This window comes from Siniperca chuatsi, linkage group LG7 (assembly GCF_020085105.1).
Source record: "Siniperca chuatsi isolate FFG_IHB_CAS linkage group LG7, ASM2008510v1, whole genome shotgun sequence".
Classification (NCBI taxonomy): Eukaryota; Metazoa; Chordata; class Actinopteri; order Centrarchiformes; family Sinipercidae; genus Siniperca; species Siniperca chuatsi.
Genome location: NC_058048.1, coordinates 19,740,698 through 19,765,428, shown reverse-complemented (window position 1 = coordinate 19,765,428; position 24,731 = coordinate 19,740,698). Strand labels below are relative to the sequence as shown.

The following is a 24,731-nucleotide window of genomic DNA, read 5'->3' as shown; positions in this document are numbered from 1 at the left end:
GCGACAGGGAGCCGGCTTATAGAGAGAGCCGCCACAAACATAAAAAAACCTGTGCCAGCCAGGGAGCAGCAGCATGCTTGTTTTGCGCTTAGTTTTAAGTCTTGTTTCTAGGTAATAACTGAGTGATAAAGGCCGCCTGGTTGTGTGAAAGCTCTGAAACGTGCGCAAGCCCACAATATAAAGGGACGCACTTTACCCAGAGCCTATTTATTTTCCAGCTGACGTGGGAGCGAGACAGCGCAGGCTGAACTGTCGGTTGGGCATCTCTCTTGTGTGTCGGGGAGGAGAGGACAGAAGCGGCGTTGACCTGCTGGGATTTTAAGACATCTACGTTTTTGTTGTTTTTTTCAATCTGGACTCTAGACTCATTTTGGCTCATCTGTGGACAGACAACACACTCAGAGCGATGACTGTACTGAATTATCCACCGGCTCTCTGTGATTTCTCCAGCGAAGCCAGCCCCAACACGACCACCACCACCCGCCCTTAAAATAAAGCAGCTGTGAAACAAGTCAGCATCATCGCCGTTGTCTAACAGCTGGGATTTACACTTAACAATGTCTTGAGACGCGACGTGAACGCTACAGAGATGATGACAGTGAGTATCTGCTCGTTTAAATGGCACTGATGTTGCATCCAGGCTACTTTTAGTGGTAGGTTTTATTAATGCAGGCGGTGAGTTTAATTTTGACCGATAACAGTGTATCGAGTGGGGGTCAGTCTGGTCACAGCTGTAGTGGGTGTCATCCTCCGTGTGATAGGGATATTGGGCGTTTCTGTCACCGCTGTTGCCGGGGGGATATCAGTTTCCTCCCGGGACTTTTTGGGAACATTACATCATGAGTAGCCTGACAAATTGAAGAAACGCACGAGTATTATCCAAATCCCCTCAAAATAGATTACAGCCTATATTGCCAGATGTAATCATACAACTGTCATGCGTGCAGAAATGCCACTTGCAGTGCACTCGATGCACGCAAAGACTGGGCGTATGCGATGATGTCCCCTTGCAAACCGCCTAGGGAACGACGGGCAGAGTTGTGAAGGGGTAGTCTTTGACATAAATTAAACTCCCCCTTAACACCCGCCCGGCTGCGGGGTGGGGATCGGTGCAGCTGTCAATTTGCTTGTATTTTGTGGCCAAATCCAGCCTGTATGGTCTGCCTGCGCTTCGGTTAATCCCACAGCGGATCAGCTTTACTGCTCCAGCCTGCCGTCTTGCAGCGCCTTCCTCTCTCTCGCTTTCTCTCATACACAGACACTTTAAATAATTACATTATTTTAATCGGGCTCATGTGACCATCATGTATTGACGCGATAATATCTGGAAACCAAGCGCCGTTTGGAGGTCGCACAAATCGACATAACACTTCCAAGAAAAGGATAGGTGACCGAGATTTGAAACGCGATCGCAGCTTGCATACGGCTACTTTAGCGGTCTTCCTACTTTGGAGAGGAAACCCCACCTGGTTCCTGAATCCGGATTTTTATAGCATTTAAAGGGTGACAAAGCCAAGATGACAGGCTGGTTCACACACCGCAGGGACTGGTGACAGTGCAGTGATCCAGCGCGTTTGATGAGCACGTCGGTAAGGTTTTTCTCCGCTGTACTAATACATTTATAACCTATATTGTAGGCTACCATAAATTACCGAGCACCTATTTCCGAGACTAAATTACAAATTCGCTTAATCGTAACCGGGGTCATTTTGCTGTAAAATACCGGCTCTCAGCGATTTCAGAGTATTAGGCCATAAGTAGGCTGGTAATGTTGTGTTCCCTTAAAGTCTTCCCCCTTCAGTTGTAAATCTATAGGGGCTCCTGGAGTTTTTCATGTCAAGAACCCACATACTGTTGAAAATGATCCCAAGGAACCTATGGGATTTTACATGTTATTCCTGTCTAGACTGAAGGGTAACAAGCAAAACAGTAGCCCACATTCTGGCACTGGTCAAATTCACGAGTGAGTAAAACAGTATTGAAATGTAACTCTCCCCTGGAGGTCCCAACACCCTGGTAGCAATGAAATATGTTACCAAAGCCTTTTTTAATAACAATATTTTAACTATCTAATGACATCTTGCCATCATGTCAAGGCAAAATGTGGCTTTTGTGGTCCTATTTGTGCAGCCAGTGCCATCTTCATCCCTGCAGCAGCTTCCCCTCTATTCGATTTGACCTGTTAGCATTTCATGGAGAAATGCAAGTTCCTCAGCATAAAGTGACTTATGTCTCTACACCGCATCAGCAATTTGTGTATCCAGTTTCCAAGATGCTGAGTCATGTTGCTTTGCCAAACAGATATTTTCTGCATTGTCCTTTGACGTCAACAGTCGGTGTCTGCACAGGTGTGGTCTAGTAACCATAACTCAAGGAAGCTTATTATCATTAGGGTATTGCAGTTTCTCCCTCTTGTGTACGTCCTCGTGATCTAAACCAGTAATCAACAATCTTCATAATTAATTCCTTTTCCAGAACAACTCATAATGTGGATCACGTAGGAATGTGTCGTTAATTTTTCTTTGCCCTGAGAGAAATTTTGCTGCTCCTTGCTTTTTATTAACTTTTAAAACTGGTATGAGGCACTATGATAATGCGCTCCTGTGGAGAAAAGACTGATAACTCTGCAAGAGAAGGCTCAGGTCAGGTGGAGATTTGTGGAGGGTTGTAAACAACGCAGACGTTTTCATTAGCTGTGAACTAATCAGTCAGGCGGTGATTGGGGCACTGCAGGAGCAACACAGTCAAGGTTAGACAACAACTCTGGACTCATCTGTCCGTGTCACAGTTTGTTTTTTTGTGTATTGACATGTCAGTGTCACTCACTCTCACCCCTCATAATACCCTGTTTTGTCCCTGTGGTGCTGTGCAGATGTAGCAGTGGGTGGTGGGATATTATTCTGACACATCCAACCACACGGACTCTGCCTTCACTGTGTGTGAAGTGTTGCACAAGCCCACACACACGTACACATTCACCAATACAGAGGAATGTATAATCATATAGTCTAGTAAGACTGGGAAGCTTTAAAGCAGTACAGTTGTATAGCACAAGGCGAGACAACAAGTACAAGAGTGACGGTCACTGCAAAATTATGTGCAGAAAGGAAGTTCCTGCAGGACAGGAAGTGATTGTGGTTGCCGGTCTCAAACCACAACACTGGTGTGACTAAGTCTACACAACTTCCCAAAATTCTCTTTTTGTTTTCCCCTTCCTCCTTCCCTCTCTTTTCTTTTTCTCTGTACAACTCTTTCAAACTCTTGTTCTTTCTACGTATGTGTTCCTCAGTTTCACGCTTTTTCTCTCTTTATTTGTCATTGCAGGATTACCGGGAGGATGGCATGGACCTGGGGAGTGATGTATCCAGTCGCTCCAGCTCAGAGTCCAACTCCAACAAGGTTACACCTTGCTCTCCTTCTCTTGACCTAGCCACTTTGGAGGACTACAAATCCTCCCCCTCTCTGGACCTGGTCACCTTAGAGGACTATGAGGAGGATGAGGACTACCAAGAGTATAAGAAGAAGGTGATAGAGGAGTGGGAGAGCGAGTATGGAGAGGACTACACCTCTCCACAGCCTCCTGGTCAGGAGGAAGGCGGAGGAGGAGTTGTGGGGGTTGACGGCCTTGGCGAAGGCTACAGGAAGACAGTGAACAGTCGCAGCCTCGCTGAAGAATTCCAGGATGTGAAGACCGTCCCACCCCTCCCGGCCCCCAGCGGACATACTGCCACCTCAGTTGCAGCCGTTCCAGACGAACTGAAACAGAACGGCAATCTGATTTTGCCCAGGAGCAACCGGCTCCACTCCCCCAGTACACCACAGGGGGGCACAGGGACTCCCAAGCCCAGCCACCGCAGCTCCAGTCAGGGCAGGGGGAGCCGCAGCACTGGCGGGGGTGGTGGTGGTGGAGGAGGAGGCAGTGGAGGGACGGGGGGACGGATGGGAGGATACAGAGAGGAGGAAGGTGTAGAGGAGGAGCCTCTGCCTACCATGGACTGGGCAGCCCTGGAGAGACACCTGGCTGGGCTTCAGTGCCGAGAGCAGGAGAACCAGAACCTCAACCAGAACCAGAACCACAACATGGGCAAGACCAACTACACCTCCGTAAGTGTCTAAGGATTTTACATGTTTCTGTATGTTCCTGTGGGTATTTTAAGATTTATGTGTGTTAAAAAGTTATCTCACACATAATGTTTCTTAGTTTCCCCATGCTCTGGTGGGCATCTGTAATCCAGCAGTTATCCATGTCAGATGCACCCTGGAAACACAAGGTTAGGTTAGCTGGAGTAGGGAAGAGGGGTTCGTCGGCAAATGTAGCTCTAAGCTATGTGGCCCAGCTATTAACCTGACCATCATGGAAGTCTGGGCTACATAAGTACACTGATTCAGGGAACCTTTGTCCAACAGTGCAAGCAAACTGGACTTAGTTACTCTCAGAAATGTAGGTATGTCATATTTGTATTAGTAAGTGATATCTATAAATAATTGTTATTATTTGATGACTTTGGACAGATAACTTATACAGCAAAGATTTGTTGCTGACCTTACAGTCTTGTATCTGTTTAACCTAATTTTTAAAAAATCTGGATGTCCTTTGTTGTGGCCATGTGTTGTTTCTACCAGAAGAGGTCAGTGTTGCATTTACATTCTGCAGAGAACTGCTGCAGGCCTTTCATGCCACACCAGCAGCTCCAGCACTAGAGGCTGTTATGATTCATTTACAATCTCATGACATCACTCAGTTTAAATCACCGTCCCAGCCCGAGTTTTATGTTTGATTGTTAGTCTGTGGGTCCAAAAGGGTGTAGCTTTAAAAATACTTACGGAGGAGCAGGAGAAAATTACAACAGCCACATTTTCAGTGCAGACACTTTGCTCTTATGTCTAAGAGATTAAAACTAAGTGAGGGCAAATGTGTGTTTGAGAAAGGAGGGATTGGTGTTCTCTTTTGGTATGCAAGCACCAAGACATTTTCCTCAGTGCACAAAGACAATGGTTGCACCCAGTGCCATTGTGAGTGTGTTGTGTGTCTTTGTGTGTCCATCCTGGAGGCCCCCTCTGTCTCCCTGAGGCATGTCAGGAATGCAGCGGGAGAAGTGGGGGATAAGAGGAAGGAAAGAGGGAGGAAAGCACAGGAAGATGGTATCTTTAGGACCAGGCAGTTCTGGGCCACATGCCTTGTGTGTTTGTGTCAATGTTCATTACCTGCTGTCCATCTTAAACGAGAAGGTCATCTCCTGGTTCGCTGTAGTCTGGGGAATGTCTGCTCTCTCTCTGTCTCTCTCTCTCTCACTCTCTCTCTCTTGCTCTCTCTCTCTCTCTCTCTCTCTCCCCAGGCAGTGGGCTGTGATATAACTGATAACATTTCTTCTGAACACACACATTCACAGACATGCTCTTCACCACTGGCTCATTCTTGGTCTCTGTTGGTGTCTTACATGTGTGTACATGCAGGTAATATAGACTAGGCCAGGTGTGGTACATAGAGATAGCCTGGTCCTGAAGTGCCACAGCTTCCAACTGTCTCTTCTATCACAAGGAAAAACCCACCCTCAGAAAAACCAGGCCTCAGATTTTGATGGCCCTGAGTAGATAAGAATTTGGAATTAGCTGTGTAATCCCACCTGAGCAGGGAGCAGAAGAGATATACCAGAAAAGACGAGAGACACAAGCTCATATCCCAGACAATACCATTCTTAAAATCATTTAAGTGCTGTTGCTACTTCTGTACAGGAATACCCATCATATCAATTCAATTCATTACTGAGCTTCTGATGTGTAATTTGACATTTTAGTTTCTTTAGTCCTATCTCTGAGCTTCCACATATGGCAAAAGAGGACAATGCTAGTATTGACCCTCAGTACTGCAGACTTTAGCAGACACCCTAGAGGAAATGGGGGCTGAGGCTTTTAAAATGTTAAATATTTAGACATCCACTCAGGCGGGACCCACCAGCAAGATGGTGCGTGTGTTCATCTATGGAGGGGTCTGTCTGTCTGGGATGTTGATGGCGTCCAGAGGGACAGAGATATTCATGCTTCAGTAGAGCTTCAAAAGCATCTGTGCTTTTAGAAAGACACAGTGAAGCTCAAAGCTAATAATCTGTAGTGGTCGCTGAGTGCCTGGAGACCAGTTTAGCTGGTCTCCAATCAGACTCAGTAACTACGGTACAAAACATACACACGTTTGCTTGTATATAAGAACATTTTTAGATATGGATCAGGTAAAATGAGCTGTAAACCAGACACACAGTATACTGAAGTCCATTTTTTTACAAATAAGCCAAATGTCAAACTATTCCTTAAGATTAAAATTGTTAAACACACACCTGGTTGCACTGATTTCTTGATGTGCTGTAGGTCTACTTAGATTAACACAGAATACTTTGGTGATGGCACTAGTCTGTGCCATAAAAACCTTCACTTATCCTGCATGTTGTTTCATTTTTGTATTAATGAACCAGTCAGATTGGTGCAGGTGTGTTTAGTTAGGGTTTGGCTTCTGGCCTCTGTAATCTCAGCATGCCTGCAGGCTGTGGGTGTGGGGTCAGCAGGATTCATGAGGACGAGGGGCACGCTGACCTGTTCGTAATTTGTCTCTAATGAACTCTGAAGTTGCATGGCAGAGAGGGGCCCACGGGGACCCCAAGTACACTAGGGGTAACACTACCCCTAACCCTCCATTTAGCTCCGCAACCCTGAAAGGCAAACAATAATATTATTCTTCCGAGCATGTCTTGAGGTGAAAAGAGCAGAGATGGGGTCAGTCTACATGTGTGGCTATCCGTACTCAGAAATATACGTGTGTTGTTTAAGGTGCATACTGGAAAAGTATTAAATCCATGCCTACAGGCTACTTATTCTTTCAGTCTCTGCACAAGTCTGCACACACCCAGACTTACGCACACAATTTAAAAACACCCCATGGACAAACTGTGGTTAGAAAGATAGGGACTGTGCTGAGACCTGCAGCACCACTCCTACTTTAAAAGTGCAGCGAAGAGCTCTCGCTCTCTGACACACACACACACACACATCTGCTGAACTTCTCCTAATCATGTAAGAGCTGCACATGTGAGTTCATAGTTTCATATCAAGCACTGAGCAAATTTGTCAAAGAGCAGGTAGACTCAAATACAGTCACACTGTTCAGGCATAGGTTTACACACTGAGTCACTAATGGCTCATGACATCTGTGAAATCCATAATTCGCATATTCATATAGTACAGTGCAAAGATTAAGCATACATGTTCTCTTCATACATTTAAAAAAAACACCTGTGCATGTCAATCACCAGTGATTTTCTCAACAGTCTTCCTATCTTGTATTGCACTGCAGGACTGTCCTCTCAAGTATTGTCATTGTTTTAAAGGTGAACTCCACCAATTTTACACATCTGGATCAATTTACTATGAAAACAACTTTATGTTTCTTGCAAGTCTCCCAACCGTATGTAAATGTAATACAAAATTATGTAATTAGAAATGGCATATAACAAAGGTACCACATAACTTATATTACATGTGAGATTGCAAATTGCCAAAAGTCCATCTACCTTGTAGAAAGTTGGACAACTTCTTCTCTGTGCTGAGGACAGATGTGACGATTTACCTTTGTCTGTTTCCAGCTGTAACCAGGAAGTAACAGGTCGATGCACATCTACTTAATAGGAAAGCCCAGCTCAAGCACACCATATCATATAAACAGTAAAAAGGCCATGAGCTGAACTGAACTGTTGCCCCAGAAAAGCACTCAAGGGCTGTAGAAAATAAAAGGATGAGGAAAAAAAGCAGAGAGAGGTTAGAGAAAAGAGCAAAGGCAGAGAGAGGTTTCTCTGTGTCTCTCTCACCACTCTGTGCTCTGTGATTATGTACAAGTTCAGCAGCTGAAATTGTGCTCACCACCCTCCACTAACAACCTAAATACTACCTTCACCCAGTACTCAGACTGTGCTACGTAGAGGGAGAGAGGGCGAGGGCAGGAGAAGGAAGAAATTGTAGGGCTTGAGTACAGTTATAGTGGAGAAAAATAGACACAAACAATGAGTGTAAAGTAGCCACACTAGGAGTTAGGTCCTACTTGGGGAAACAACGCAGAGAAGTCTGAATTTAGGAGAGTAGCAAAACTTTTGAGGTAGAGAGTGATAGGTGGGATCAAAAAGAACCTGTGGAGGAGGGAGATGAGAGAAGGTTTGTGGGGTTAGAGTTATGGTTTGAGTGAGCCAAAAAGGGTGGAAAGTAGGAGGAGGCTTTGGAGATGGGGGGCAGGGCTTTTGCCAGGTGTGGAGAAAGCCCTCTGAGGCTCTGGGGCCTGGTTCAGCCCCCTAGGCTTAGCTACTGTTCCACGTGTGTGAGTGCATAGGTGCCAGTACCAGCTGAAACACGCCCGTCCCTCTGCACACCACAGCTCACACACACACACACACACACACACTCCTCACATACACTGACTGCACCGCCTCTGCTTTAGAGTCAAGCAGTTTTCTGTTAGTCCACACACACACGCACACACTCACCTCACTAAATCAAAGGATATCTTTTTCTTCTCATGGTATCCTGACAGTCTGCCAGTGTGGGTAGAAGTTTTTTTTCCCCCGTCTCTTTTTATCAGTGGAGTATTTTTCAACTCAGCTTAACCTTGGATTCCTCACAGCAAGTCGGGCACTTAACTCAGGTAAAGCAGATTCTGACCTCTTGTAAAAATTTGTAGAAGTGTGCTTTCTGTGCGGTTTGTCAGACCCTTTTACATGTTACATGTGATGTGGATGTAGTAAAGTTCAGACTCAAAGTTAGATAAATTGTTTGGCAAAAGCCTCCAAATGTAATTATAGCCTAGGGCACTACATTCCTCTGCTCTTCATGTTGTCTTTGGAGTTTGTATGTAAGTATGTATGAGAAGTTAAACATGTGGAGAATGGAACATAAAGTAGAGCCAGCTACACATCCATCCACGCATCTCAGTTTCCTCAGAACTATGTTCTGTTTGACCCATTAACAAAGAGCAGGTTCATGCTGGCAGGACTCTGACCATATGTGGGTTGCTACTTGGTAGCCCTCTATTTTTTTCCTTTCTGGCAAAGAAAGAATATCGTGAAATATGCAGTACACAAGTATTTGAATCCTGTTTTAAATAAGCAAAGCTTTGTGCTACACACCTGTTTTGAATGTTGAATGAACCTTCAGGTGCAGATAAAGTTTGTGACACACCAAGCCGAGCTCAAAGAACTAGCAGCAACAAAACCCAACTGATCAAAACTTTTGTGTTGCCTCGGGTCTTCTGTTAAAATTTTGCACTTGCACACACCACGAAGACTGCAACTCACTGGCAAATGCATACACATACATTCTGCATGGGCACCTGCATGGAGGAAACAAGGAGGCTGTCAAATCCAAAAACACTTCAGAAAGACAAGCAAAACAAACCAGTAAATATGTTTAGAGGGTCTTCTTAATTGGAATACAACTTGAGTTGTAAGTCAGCTGGAGAAGCACAGCTGCCACTGTTCTTTGCACTGGCCTTGTCGGCCTATGGTCTTTTGCTTGTGAAGGAAGAAAAGAAAAGCAGAAGCAAAACATTAGAATAAACTACCTTAAATGGGTAAAATCTGATTCATCAGTTAGCGCTCTCACCACTGGCTATTCAACATGCGCAATCGGCCAAATGTGCCAGATGGCCAACTGTCTGCTTGGTGTGTCAGGGGGCAAATATATATAGTAGTGTTTGTTGCTGAAGAGTATTTATCACTGAGAAGCCCAGCATTGACCATATGGCCTTCAACTGTGGTTGAAAAGTGAAGTAGTTTGACAAGTCAGATGGTTTGATATACCATGTTTTGTCTGGAGGGAGTACGCTCCTGCACCTGCACACATACATGTAAAATCAAAACTTTTGCTTTTTAGATTGACCTGCTGGCTTGTGGGTATTGTCAAAACAACCCTGACACCTAGAAATTACGTTTGTATATTACTAAATTGTTTTCCTAATTACGTTGTGGTGGCAACGTAATCACCGCCTGGATTATGTTTCTTTTGGTGAATGAAACAGTACATTTATGTACGCATATAAAGTCCAGGACTGTGACACCAGAACCCTGGGTTCGCATCCAGACTCCTGTGGTTAAGTTTAGGCAACAAAAGCACTTTGATTAAGGTTAGGGAAAGATTGTGATTTCGGTTAAATATCAATAACATAACCATAATGAAGTTGAATAATACTGTAGTCACAACGAATGGATATTGTATTGCAAGATTGCCTATTTTGGCGGAAAACAAATTAAACATGTTGTCAGTGAACAGTTTACTGATACATTCAGTATCAACATTTTTGCAACTTGCCACATACATTAATTGCCATTTCCTCATTATGTTAATAGAAAGCGTAATTCGGTCAGCATTACGTTTCCTTCAAAGCATATTTGCTGTTTCAAATTAGTATATAAACGTAATTCCTAGGAAACAGGGCTGTGTCAAAACGTTCTTCTTGCAAACTCTACATACAAGTGTAACCAGGGGAAACACAAATGTCCAAGAAAATCCTACGTGTTTTTAAGTTCAAGACAGGAGTGGTACTGTCTAATCTGTTCTTATCTGGTGTCAAAGTACAGTTGAATCAGCTGCCTGATAATCTCTCCTCATCTGCACAGGTAAACAAGCACGAAATGGAAAAAGGAGGAAAGCCAGCTGCATTGTGGGTGAATCAGATAGAGATGCTGCTATGATTGGAGATAAAATAATAATGTTTTAGGTGGAAAGGCATAGCCTATGGCAACACATTCCACCACTGTTTGTCTGGTTGATAATTTTGACTGATACACAAAGACTCACACAAACACACCCTTCCTCTGATTCATTCAACCATGATTCACCAAGGTCTGAGAGTCAAACCCCTCTTTAACATGTGTTATAGGCTCATACCAAGTCTCAAACTCATTTTACTACACAGATGCAAATCTCCACCTTCTTCTTCTTTTATTTTCTTCTTTCTTTCTTTCTTTCTTTCTTTCAAACATCCCCTGTCCTTCACTACCATTCCCACTCCTGTTCCCTGCTAATTGTCCTCTTCCTCAAGCTGTCAGGAAGCATTATGGCCTAATGTTCTCACACAGCCATAATACAGCAGGAGACCATTTTCTCCCCTCCGCCTGGCTCCCCCTTTCCCCCCTATGAAAACTATCAAAGAGGGGCGCAGGCTGTGAGTGGCAGAGCGTGCTGTGGTGGAAATGGGGATTTATATAGCAGTGAGGAGACGGCCTCTAATGTTATAACTTTGTGTCAGTCCTCATACTGCACAATCACTACAAAGCAGAGCCGAATACACACATACAAACACACACTGGCACACGTGCTGACTTTTTAAGTCAGAACGGGGCCGAAGGAGATAAAAAAAACAAGGTTTATTGCAAGAAGGCAACAAAAAGAGAGTGAGAGCTGGAAAGAGGGTTTATGTTTTCCAGCAGCAGCGAAGGATTTTAAACTTTTAAAATCCATCACCTCTCCTGTCTCTTGTCAGAGGAATAAAGAGTTGAGTCAGACACACACAGTGGCCTGTGTTTGTGGTGAGTGTGTGTGTGCATGCGTGGACATGTGTGCTCATTTGGGTGGAGCTGAAACATGAAACACTGGTCTTCTCTGCTCCTAATTATAGTGTGTGTGTGTGTGTGTGTGTGTGTGTGTGTGTGTGTGTGTGTGTGTGTGTGTGTGTGTGTGTGTGTGTTTTGGTGGGTGTGTGTGTGTGAGACAGAGAGAGAGAGAGAGACTTTGTGCCAGGTCATGCAGAGAGCTTCATCTGTTGCTGTAGAGAACAGAGCACTTTTATCTCCTCACATACCCAAAACACAAGAATAATCATTCCATCAGACTAAAGTAGGGCTGCAGCTAATGATTACTTTCTTAATCAATTAACTGCTTAGTCTGTAAAATGTCAGAAAATAGTGAAAAATGCCTGTTTCAATTTCCTTAAGCTTGAGATGACATCTTCATATTGCTTGTTTTGTCCAACCAACAGTCCAAAACCCCAAAATATTCAATCAACTATCACATAAGACAAACAAAGGCAGCAAATCGCCACATTTGAGAAGCTGGAACTAGGGAATCTTTGGGATTTTTGCTTGTGAAATGACTTAAAGGATTAATGCTGTCCTTTGACAAGATGTTTTGAAACTAATAAGGATATGGTTGAAATGTACATACAGAAGACAACAAGATGCCATAAAGACAGCAACAGCAACAAAATAAGCATTCTCAAGACACAGTGACAAGACAAGTGCACAAGCCATGCAGAGCAACAGCAAAACATTAGTACAATAATACAACAACATAAACTAATCATTCAAACTATTGACTAATTGTTTCAGCTGTAGCCTAAAGTCAGTTCTTTTCCACATGTTTGTGATTTCAAGAAGCACATAAAACATCTAGTCTGTCTCAGCTGCTTATTATTAACTGTGACGCACAACTCCTGCTTCTTAATGGACTTTGTCATTGCGCAAGTGTAATTGGTGGTCAGTTAGACATTTACTTAGTTGGTATACGAATTTGTTGATGCATTTAAAAATGTGAAACAAATATTAACACAGTCTGGTGGTCACAGCATGATCAGTCTTTCCACCACCAACTGTAGACAGTCCTCATTAGAACAACCTCTGGTGGCTGATCATAAGACTGAGCGCACACACACATGCACACACACATGCACTCCCTGGCCTTCCACATCAGTTCCTCCCTGTCAGAGCGAGCTCATTACCGCCAGAATCTGGCCCTCACACTGAGCCAACCTGCTTTGCTATGCAGAGTTTTTACACTGGCACAAAATGTCAGCTCGCTAAAAGCATCTGTGCTCCCCTCTTCCTGCTGAGAAGGAGAGGCAGGCAGAGGAAGAGAAAGAGAGGGAAGGGAAGAGGAAGATGGAGAAAAGTGATGAAAAGAAAGCAAATGTAGCTACACTGAAAGGCCAGAGAGAGAAGAGGGAGGGGTAGATGGCAAGGAGGCAAGGAGGCAAGGAGGCAAGGAGGCAAGGAGGCAAGGAGGTGTCGCAGCATGACTGAGAATCCTGTTTTTGTCCATGAGCTGTACAGAGTGTTACGGGACACTATTTACCACCTACAGTATAATTCCAGCTCTATCTTTATCCCACTAGTAGAGTACAGTATAGAGAACCACCTTGTTATTCACTCTGTTATCAGCGACATGATTAGGTATTCGTTATTTCTGTTTGCATCTATAAATATGCCCACATAGCAGAGTTAAATACACAGAGCCCCACATGAGTGGTGTTCTGATGTGCGGGGATGAGAGGAGGAAAGCGAGGATGAGACGAGCTACTCCAATGCTCAGTGTACACTACAACACACCCTCCACAGCGAGACTGACACACATAACAGCAATTTCTCCTGCTCTGTGCAGGCATAATGATGCACTACTGTTGAAGTTTGGTATTAGAATCAGCATACAGCTATATTTTAGCAGATTTAGCAAAAATCCACTTGTCTTTTAGTTCTTAGATTTACACCACCCAGACGAACATCTCATAATGTGGCCAGTGTGTGGGAGGCTAAACTGCGGTCTGTCTGCCTGTTGTCTCCTCCTGTCTCCAGTTAATAATCTTTGTTCTGAATCTTCTTTGTGCTGATTTAGGCCACTTACATAACCACAGTTGTAACCACAGAGTTTGTTTGCTGTCTCTGTTTTTGGAACATATTATTTTGTTATTTAAGGTGGCTAATATCAGCGGCTACACATTACACAGTCTGGGTAGTGTCAGATATTGTTTTCTTTTCTAGTGTGGGTACGGAGGTGCTGTCTCTGTCTCCACCTGTGCTATGACTCAGATTGTAACCTTGACAACCGTGTGAAGGTTAGCGGGGGGGGGGTGTCTTCGGAGTGACTGCTGCCATGGTGATAGAGGAGAGAAAGGGGGTTGCTGTGGCTTCTTGTATCAAAGCATGGCTCACAGATGTTGGACATCAAAGTTTTTTCTCCTGTGTATGAGTGCACTTGCCTTAGTGTGCACATGCATCAGAAAGAGTAATCAGTACTATGCCTTTGTATTCAAAAGGAAGAAGCATCAGGCTTTAATGCGTCGGAAGCTGTAAGCTAGTATATGACATCACTGACTCATTACTACAGGGAATTGGCTTCCATTTTGATGTCATTCACTCTTTAAGTTTATAGACCCACTAAAGGCCGGGGTATGGCTAAAACAAACTAGTTTGCACAAATTGTCGTCTTAAAGGGAAAAGTGATTATATCTGTTCCCAATGGCCCCACTCAAAAGTGGAGTGAAAAGCCTGCTGACATAGAGCGGTGAGATGCAATGAATCATACAAATGGTCATAACTGCACACACTTTTGGAAAATCTCTCCTCCATGGCTTTTTTGGTGCTGCACTTGTTTGTACTTGTGCAATAGTTGTGTGGTGAATGAAAAAAGGGAGATTGAGTGTTCAAACCCTGTTGACTTTCTCGCCTCTGCACACCTGACCGATTATTGCATATATATCTGTTTGACTCTATTCACCAGCCACTTTTTAATCTCTGCCATTTCTCGCTTGGCTTTACTGTTTTCCCCCTACTTGCTGTTTTCCTGTAAACTCAGGATAAGCTTAAGAGTGTTTTTACGAGGCCCATTTGGTAGCTTTCACTGTAAGAAAAACAGGGTTACCACAGGTCAATGTCATCTACAGATAATTATATCCAAGGTTAGTGTGATACGATGGGCACTGTTCCTGTCTGCCCCAGCTGGGCCAGTGATGTGCAGGCTTGAGCCGAGAGATCAGAGCAGGGAGCTCATCGATCCACTTCCAGGTCATTAAACCCAAGAGTGGTCTTATCTGGGAAAAGCAGCGTCACCCAAAAGAGATCAATATCAGATAGAGAGATCTGGCCTGAGAGGAGGGATGAGATAACAGGAGGTGTGTGTAGCTAGCTACCTTGCCAAAAAAGACAAAAATTAAAGCTGAAACAGATGTATGATTTAATTGCATCATGATGTCACATTCCCCACATTCTGGTGCAAAGCTGTTCCACTGCTTTAATGGGACTGTTGATAGCGGAGGAAAATAAAGGCAGCGCTTACAGTTCTGGATAAAACCAAACAAACTATAAAAGAGTTTATGCTGAAATGATTAGTTGATTATCCAATTAGTCTAACAATAGAAATTGAAGACAATTTTCATAAGTGATTCATCTTTTAATTGATAAGTGATTAAACATTAAAGCATGTAGCAAAAATTTCAAGAAGCAGGACACGTGTTTACATCTCAGTGAGATCAAAAACTATGGGCAAACCAGAAAAAAAGAGATGGATTTATAACAGTAATGGGTAGAGGTCAGGATAGAGGAATGGATGAAGAGATGGAGAAGGGAGAGATTATCTGAGTGGGTTGGCCTGAATGTGGATTATAGGCCGACCATCTGCCACTATGGGATTTTAATCCTACAAAGAGACAAACAGAGAATGAGCGGAAGATGTACATGCCATGCAATGCCCACGCACTATGTATACTTTTTCACAGTGAAGCAAAAATCACTCACAAACTCACATATCAGTGAGTGACACATCTTTGCCTGAATATAACTGTTGAAACTGTAAATTAAATAAAATGTTGGTTCAAGTCAGGAACTGTCCGATCAAATAATAAATGGAAGATTACAAATCTGACCAGACATTCAATGCCATCTTTTGGTACTTGACATTTTCGCATACTTGGTGCTAAAAACACTGCTTTAGTTTGAGTTTTAAAGTACTGCAGCATTCTGTCTTTGTTGACCATTCATGCAGCACAGGCAGGGATTAAGATAAATGTTAAGGAAGACAGTCACTCCTTTCCCCTTCTCTTCCTCTCTCTCGGTCTCTCTGTCTGGCATGACTCCATATGAAACAGCAGAATGACATTCCGACCCTGACCCAGACCAACCTCACCCTCCCTCTCTTTTCCACCATCCCCTCTCCCCACTGGCCAACTCTGCATACACTCAGCACCAACAGCTCCTCCCCCTTTTCAGTCCGAACCAGACAGAGAAAGGCGACTGGGAGTGTACTCTGCTTCACTGCTCCCCTCCCTCTTTTTCTCTCCCTCCCATTCTCACACCCCTCCTCCAGTCTCTCACTCCCCTCCCTCTTTCGGCTTTGGTGAAGCAGCGATCAGACCCTGCCCTTCTCTCTTAACAAACAGACAGACCAGAAAATAATCAGAAAACAGACATAGAAAGCAGAGGGAGACGGCTGAACTGACTGGCAAGGAGAGACAAGCAGGAGAATTTGATTTTTTAGTTTGGATCAAGGACTGGGTGGGATCCCTCTTCTCCTCTCCTCTCCTCTCTCCTCTCGTCTCCTCTCCTCTCTGCTGGAATACCACTGCCAGGGCTGGGAATCTTATCCCAGTCCTACTTCTGTTCCCCCAGCTCAGCCAGCTCCATTCTAGGATGCTGTGAAGGATGGTCCACCAGGAAAACTGTTCTCACCAGGTAGTTCTCAGAATTACATGAGACATTAATGCATGCATTAATTTAATTTAATTGGCAATTTTTTGCTATTTTGACAGACACAAGCTGATGTTGAATTTGTTGTTGTTTGCTTCGCTGATTGTGCATATAATTATTGTAAAATCCTTGAATGTCAAATTGAAACTAGGACATTGTTGCACATGTGTAGGACTTGTGTGTCATTGCGGAGACTCAGAACTGTGTAGGAGTATTTCTCTGTCTTTTGTGGTTACGTGATTGTGTTGTGAATCTGAGGGCTGGCTGGTTGCTAAGAGAGCACTTGACTCAAGGGAATAATGTCCTACCTCCCCTCCACCTCCTCCTCATCCAGCCTCATCAATCCATGTCAAGGAGGCATGAGGTGTGCATGTAACTGCAAGTTTATAGTGTCATGACTGAACTCTGTGTGTGTGCAAATATATTCTGTGCCGTGAGTTTCATGCAGAGGATGCATGTAATTCAGTGTATGGTGCAGACAACATAGTGATAGAGAGAATTGAAATGTGAATGGTTGCTTGGAGGGTTGTGTATATGTGTCCATGTATGTTTATGACTGTGTGTGATTCTGGTGGGACATGTGACAGCAGTGTCCCACTTTATCTAACGAGGAATTGGAAGGAATGAAGCAGTGATTAAAGGAACACGAGTACATCACAGATGTACATCCGCTTTTCTATAACCAGCTCTGCGAGGGAAGAAAGTCTGCAATGCAGTGGGAACAAGCAGAGAGGTAGATGAAAGGCAAAAGATTTGAGCTGAGTATGCCAGGGGAGGCATTGAGGAGGAAAGATTCTTTGATGGGGAGAAGCAAGTGTAGAAGCAGGGAGCGATGCACGAAAAGCTGCAGAGGAAGTGATGAGAAGGAAACATAGGGAGAGAGAAATGGGCCTTGTGGGTGTACATTAAGTGTTTTATCAACATGCAACATGAAATTTGAGAGTTCAAATTCTCTCCTCCAACTTTTCCTTTGGGTTTAAATGGAGTAGCATTTTTGGTGTATACATTGGAAATAATGTGATTGATCTGTGCTGCTGTTTTTCATCTAGTCTTACAGTTTCAGCTTAGTTGAAGGGCTTCAAGCTGGGAGCTAACAATTGTAAATGTTCACCTATGTGGCATTATCAACATTTATAAAAGATGTTTATGTATAGGAGATGTTGAAAAAAGTTTATTGATGGAAGTGAAGGAAGCTGAGGTGGCTTTAATATAAGGGATGTACTAGAAAAGAGAGAGAGAGCGAATACGAGAAAGAATGAGGAGAGTAAGCAGAACAGAGGGTTCAGGCTCTGATAACAGCGACTCTCTAGAGGCCCCTCAATTAAACTGGTAACCTGGCAACCAGCAGGCAGACAGCGCCCCTCACACACAGACAGTGCCCCTCACACACATACAGCACACATGCACGCCAAGGGGTGGAATGAAGCAAAGTGCTATGGCGAAAAGAACAGAGGAAAAGAGGAGGAGTGGGAACAGGTGAGGGGGTTAATGAGGGAATAAAATGGACAAGGAGTAAACAGATAAAGTGGAAAAAGATGGGAGTAGGTGTTGTCCCTGTATTTCTGATTGTCTCCTGGGACAGTCCATGTCTCGGGGAGATCTCTGTTGTGGTTATCAGCGTCATTGTTTTCCTCTGCTTTAATTAAGGTGTGGTCCTCGTCTTTCTGTCTTTGACTGTTGGTGGTTAAAGGCAAAGAGGAGAGAAAAGACAGTGGAAGGGAAGGAAAAGAAACATGGAAAGCATCTGTCCTTCCCTGACTGTTCACCCCATAATGTTTGTGGCAAGCTCCCACTTAATGTCAGAAACCATTAGCCAATTAAGTCACAGGCTGACCCTGGGAGAACCAATAAAGCGACCATTCGACCCATAGTCAACCAAAATCATCTGTCGATTTAAGCCATGTCAATTTTGCAAATAAACCATGGGGCCAAAAAGAGCGAAAAATGTTCATCATTAGATCACAAGAATAGCCAACATCTACTGCAGCCATCCCCTACATCTTGATGCTGCTCTTCATTTTATTAAGTGCTTAAGTGAGCTAAAAGCACGCTGTTCCTCAAGTGTTTACTAGAGGCTGAGGTTTCAATATGTCATCCTGTTTTCAGATTCTCGTGTAAATCTATAAATCTGGCAGTGCCATATTGCTGTGTGCTGCAGCAGCAGTACCAGCAGGTTAAAGGGTGATGGTGAGATTTATCAGCTTGGCCACAGTGTGTCATCCCGGGCCGTAGGAATACTGTCAGCTTGCCAAGGCCCCAGGAACTCTGATTGAATGTTGAATCCTGTCACACACAGTGTCTGTGTGTCAGTGTGTGAGGATTTATGTGTATTTATGTTATGCATATGTGTCTACAAGCTCATGCAGTTTTTATGCTTGACTGGAGAGGGGCGAAGGAGAGCTCCAGTGTCAGTGTAACAGTATATGAGGTGTGGCCTGATGAATTATAAATGAGGACTAGCAGTACAGTAGATACCACTGATGGATCATGCTAGATTGACAGAGTTGATCAATAATAAACATATTATTCTAGTTTGCCAGGAAGTAGTTATAGCACCTAACTCCCCCTAAAACCACAAATTGTCATTTTTACACTTCTCTTTATGTACAAATTAAACAGAATGCACCATAGTGAAGGCATATTTTTTCACAGAGCCAAGCTAGGTGTTTCCCTGTCCTAGTCACTATGCAAATCTTAGCTAAACATGTCCCATCTCCAGCTCCCAAACAATTCGTTTAACTGGTCATACTGTAATTAATCAGGACAAACGTATCGGAACAGAGCCAACACAAGGAAATATCATGAACTAATATATAAAGCAAATAATGAATAGTTACATCTAATGTTATCAAAGTAAATGTGAGAACTTATCATGGTATAGACTTTAGGTCATATTGTCCAGCTCTGTTAACCTATACAGATGGGAACATTGGATGGGAAAAAAATTAGCATTTCTTGCCCTAGTATATACACAGATAAAGCAAAGTTTTAGAAGTTTAGAAGTTTCTGTATTAATTGTAATTTTTAAGTTGTACGACTGTGTGTGTAATGTGATTTTGACTTTGTGTAGAACTTGTGATCACATGATTTGGGCCCCCTACTGTATATCACACCTTTGCTGTGCAGCAAGCTTCTTTTTCCTTTAAGACAAGAGTATACTTTGTCCTAGTATTATACAATTTGTCAAAACTCTTTCAAACACTGGCCACTGTGTGAGTTAGCAGACTTCCCGATGGGCCCCCCGTGCTCCTTTCGCAGCCCAATTTGTTTGGAACACAGAGCATAGCCATGGAGAAATTCTCACCGCGTTGCTATGGCAGCAGCCCCCGTTCTTTTCCTCCTGCTTTCCAAAATAAGACCAAATCAGAGTCTGTAGCGTTCCTTTCATATGTGTCAGTAAATGTGATCTGGAGTTATAATATCACACAAGCATACACATAGACATTATGGAGCAGTGTGCCCGTTTGCAGATACAGAAACTTGTAAGCAAATATTGAGTGAGGCTGATAAAAAAGAGCGAGTGCATCACGAGTGTAGGTTCATTCGTACCAGACATATGCATGCTCACACACACACACACACACACACACACACAGCACCATTGGCCTTGGATCCCAGGCTTACAGGAGGTGCCAGGAACCCTCTCTCCCACAGTCACCCTCTGTTCACTTGGAACAATAAGCCATTCTGTGTATGTCTCTCTCTCTCTCTCACTGTCTCTCCCTCTCGTTTGCTTGCTCTCTCAGCTGACCTGACAATCAAGCATCAGAGGAATTAACCTGTGTGTATATCTCAAATATGCAGCTGAAAGTATCCCCAGTCTTTGCCCTTGAGCTGTGATTGAGGCAATGCTTCTGTGCACACTTGTACGTGTGTTTGTGGGTGGTTGTAGATTCCCATCCTCGTTCATAGGTAACCCAGGTAACCCTTCCTTCTCGACCGCCTATCCCATTTGAATCAGCAATGACTTCACCTTTACTATGAAGTCAGCCTCAGTAATGAAGCAGAGAACCAGCGGGGCAGACTCTGCCCCACCCTTCAGCCCCAAACAGGCCACTCTCGCTCACAACTAACACCAGTTTTATTGCCCTGTGTATGTGTGTATAAGTGTGTGTGTGTGTGTGTCGTCTGTAATGTCCCCAGCAGCAGCAGCAGTCCAGTGTGGCTGGATTCAGGAGACAGCCAGACAATTTGCTGCTCTACCCATAATCCTTAGGGATCAACACTGAATCAAACCCACTTCCTATTTTTTCATTTAACCCCTCTGTGTGTGTGTGTGTGTGTGTGTGTGTGTGTGTGTGTGTGTGTGTGTGTGTGTGTGTGTGTGTGTGTGTGTGTGTTCAAATGCCCTTTGATGTTATCATGCAAATGCATTATTCCCCGACTGTCTTCATCTCTGATTCTTTTTTCTCATGTTATTCTCGTCTTCATTCTTTCTCCATCTCCTTTAGCAAAGTAACAGATGAAGGTGACTCATGTTCATCAGTATCAGCTGGCGTTCTCTTCCCTCTTGTCTTTCACCTCTCATCTCTCTTGTATACCCCTTTGTCCTTGGCTGGCTGTTTTATTTCTTATCTGATATCCCTGTCGTCCCGTTAGATCGCTGACTGTTTACTATGTTTTATCCCCTGAATCAGTCTGCAGGCTGGAGGTTTGATGTTTCAAAGAAAGAGTATAGAACTTTTAAAAAGCTTTCACTCTGCTTAAGGTCAGGGTTAAAGGCTTATAAGAGTGTTACTGTTTCAGTTTAGTGTAGTATTATTTATATACACTATATATTTATATATTTCCATTTACACATATATTTTTCATTCCAACCCTGCAGCATGTCGTATGTGTGTGTGCATTGACTAAATGTAGCCTTTAACTGGGGATAACAAGGGATAAATCTGCAATGCTAGTTGTTTGAAATTTCTCAATACCGGTGCCAATATAAAACCTCAGTTTTAATACCAATACCAAAACAATACTTTCTGAATACCTTACTTTTATGAATCTAAAAATACTTTTCTGCCAAACCTTTTTTTCCATTCAACAAAATAAACCAAACTTATATAAGAATTGCCTAAATAAAAAGTCTAAAATCAGCAAAATTATGCTTTAAATCAGGAAAAATCTGATCAAAGAATAAGTAAACAAGATTACGATTCTGATCAGGCATTCTATGCCAACTTTTGATGACAGTTTTTGGTACTCTGTGCTACTGAGACATAAGCAAAAAGTACAGAGGCCAGACAAAACATTTCTTAGACAATTAAACAATTAACCAAAAAATAATCAACTGATTAATCAATCAAGAAAAATAATCATTAATTGCAATCTGACACTAATGTGCATTCCATTTAATCATTACATAGTAAAAATGTATGTGATCCCCTGTTTTGATGCATATGAATTATTTCTACTTGAACATAGTAATGGTCTTCCAATTCCTTGTCATACCTACCATTTTTCTGTGTAACCAGTTGATGGTTTGTGTGAAGGCATGTTCCCCTGCAGTGTGATTCTGCAGCCGTATGTGAACACAATTTTCTGTCTGGGTGGCTATGACAAATATATGAGTCACGGGTCAATAACGTCTCGCTAAGATGAGCTCATTACACACCGTGGAGAGCTCAGATTGAAAATGTAAGTCGCTGATACAAGGCACAAGCCATCTCTGTATTAGTATGTAGTGAGTGACTTTGTGTGTGTATGTGTGTTTGTGTGCCAGACTAATGGTCCATCGTGCTCTGTCAAGGTTTATTTAGCTGGCCGCGGCTGTGGGGCTGCTGGCTTTGGAGTCCAGACAGGGCACTATTTTTACCTTAGCAGGAAGAGAGCACACTGCCTCCTCTGTTACATAAACACACACACTTTGACGTTCATTTTGCCTCAAGAATATGTAGGCTAATCTACATTTTAAGTTAATCTCTTTCACAAACATACACAAAATTGTAAGCCATTCTAGATAAGAGGGTTAGGAAGCTTAAAAGGAAAAATTCAGAAAGGAGTCCTGCGTGTAACAGAGGGAGAACAAATATAGAAAGTGAGAGATGGTGTCCAGGAGAGGTTCCAGACACACCAGGAGTCGACTAAACACACACACACGGGCACACACAACACAAGCACATTGCCATAAACACACACACACTGTGGCTATCCCATGGCTGAGGTGTCTCTTTCAAAACCGGTTGCAAGCAGCTGCTGTCCTCACGTCAGGGCGTGAAAATGGAAAAAAAAAACACCAGTGTGTTTCTCCCTCTCCCTGTCTTTTGCTCTCTCTGGCTGTGAGAGGCCGCCCTGACCAGAGGGTGGAAGGTAGGGAGGGTCTAAAGGGGCCTTACCTCTGACCGTTGTGCTTTCACAGTACTGTGGGAGAGGCAGAACGACAGAGGAGAGAGTGGAGTAGTTAGAAAGTGTAGGGAAGAGAAAGAGAAACAGTGTCACAACATGTAAGAGAAAGACAAGGAGAATCTACAAGTAGAGGAGTAGTTTTTATGTCAGACCATGGCAGGGGTGAATTGGCTGGGAATATGATGTGTACTGACTGGACTCAACCTCAGAAGTCGGTCTGGACTAACCTACTGACTGGGGAGTAGAGAGGAAAAGATAGATAGAGAACAAGGAGGGAAGGAAGGATGAAGGAGGCACTGGATAATATGGATGGATGTGGTGGAGTGGATGATATCATCAGGCAAACATCCAGCCTCTACCTCAGTGATGACTACAAAGAGGTAAAGGATCATGTCAAGTTTGCATGTGTCTTATTGTGTCAAGTTTAATCAGTAGTTAATTGAAACAATGCATGCTGAGGGCTACTGGAAAAATCTGTGTGGTCAATAGCTGTGAAATATTTTAGGCGATACATGTGGCTATGTTTACTTTGATGGTTTGCTCTTCTCTGTGTCTGCCAAGTATTCGAACACACACATAGACAGCTACTTTTGCTTTGTACTGTTAAAGGAATAGTTCCACATTTTAGGGAATACACTTATTCTGTTTCTTGCCGAGAGTTAGATGAGAAGATCAATACCACTGTCGTATCTGTCCCTTCAGTATGAACCTACAGCCAGCAGCAGTTTAGCGTAGCTTAGCACAAAGCAGGGGGAAACAGCTAGTTTGGCTCTGTCCAAGGACAACAAATTAATCTACTGGTACCTCTAAAGTTCACTGATTAATACGTTATATCTTGTTTGTCCAATCCATAAGTGTAAAAAGTTGCAGTGGGTTATGTGTTGGACTATTTCTTGGCCAGAAGCAGTGACTAACAACCTCACGGTGACAACAAGCTTTCAGGAAGTGACTGCTTCCAGCCAGTCCAGCACATTACCCACCTTAACACCGCAACTTGTTATTTTTACACTTTGGTTTTGTACAGATTTAACAAACAAAATATAACATGTTAATTAGTTAAAGTTTAAAAGAGCTGGTAGGCAGATTTTGTTTCCTTTGGGCAGAGCCAGGCTAGCTGTTCCCCCGGTTCCCAGTCTTTATGCTAAGCTAACCAGCTGCTGGCTCCAGCTGTATACTGAATAGACAGATATGAGATCAATCTTCTCATCTAACTCTCGGCAAGAAAGCAAATGAGCGTATTTCTAAATTTCTCCTTAATAGGGGTTTCATGTGTTGTCTGCAGCTATGTGATACAGCCCAAGACTGAAGCTGACGTAATGCTTGAAGTTTGGTTATTAAAGTGCTTAGATTTTTGGGGCAAAGCTATGACATAATGGTGTGAGTAACCAGGCTTTTATCCTTAAATCTGCTTCATTCTTTGGGAGAAAAAACTGATTCCTCCACTGAATCTTTTCCCACAAATCCATAGTGTGGCCTTCTCACAGAGAAAAAGCTCAAATGTCACTTGGAGACCTATTGTCCTGTCTAAACCCACTTCATGCTCTCCATCTCTCCTCCCTCCCTTTATCATTCTCCCCCTTTTTCTTTTTTCCCTTTATCCCACCATAACCCTCCCCCGTTTCTTTTACCACCACGCACACACTCATGTATAGCCCTCTACCACTTGCTGAGTTGTTCTTTTCCAATCTGAGTGACAGGAGCAGCCTTGCGCTGACCTGAGGCTGAACTCTATGAGGGGTCAGAAGTCAGGTCCCTTATCTGGGATGGAATGCTGCACTGCCTAGACAGACAGGTCTCAGATAACATGAAAACAGAAGATGGTCTTACGCACACATACATTTTTAGCCTCCAAAGACAGGATGTAGACTTTAAGTGTGTATACTTTAAGGACTAGTTGACTAGTTAGACATTTTGGGA

General features: G+C 43.3%; 1 protein-coding gene across 6 annotated transcripts in view; it reads left to right on the top strand.

Moving 5' to 3' along the window:
- schip1 (schwannomin interacting protein 1) overlaps positions 1-24,731 on the top strand; it is a 204,612-nt gene that overhangs the window by 162,920 nt on the left and 16,961 nt on the right. For 2 of the 6 annotated variants that reach the window (XM_044202004.1, XM_044202005.1), the window contains one exon: positions 3,325-4,104. In XM_044202004.1, the coding sequence (XP_044057939.1) occupies positions 3,325-4,104 (780 nt within the window). Of the gene's footprint in view, position 1; positions 599-1,137; positions 1,590-3,324; positions 4,105-16,104; positions 16,464-22,754; positions 23,195-24,731 lie in introns of those variants that run through there. The other 4 variants (XM_044202007.1, XM_044202006.1, XM_044202009.1 and 1 more) reach the window with 4 other exon arrangements.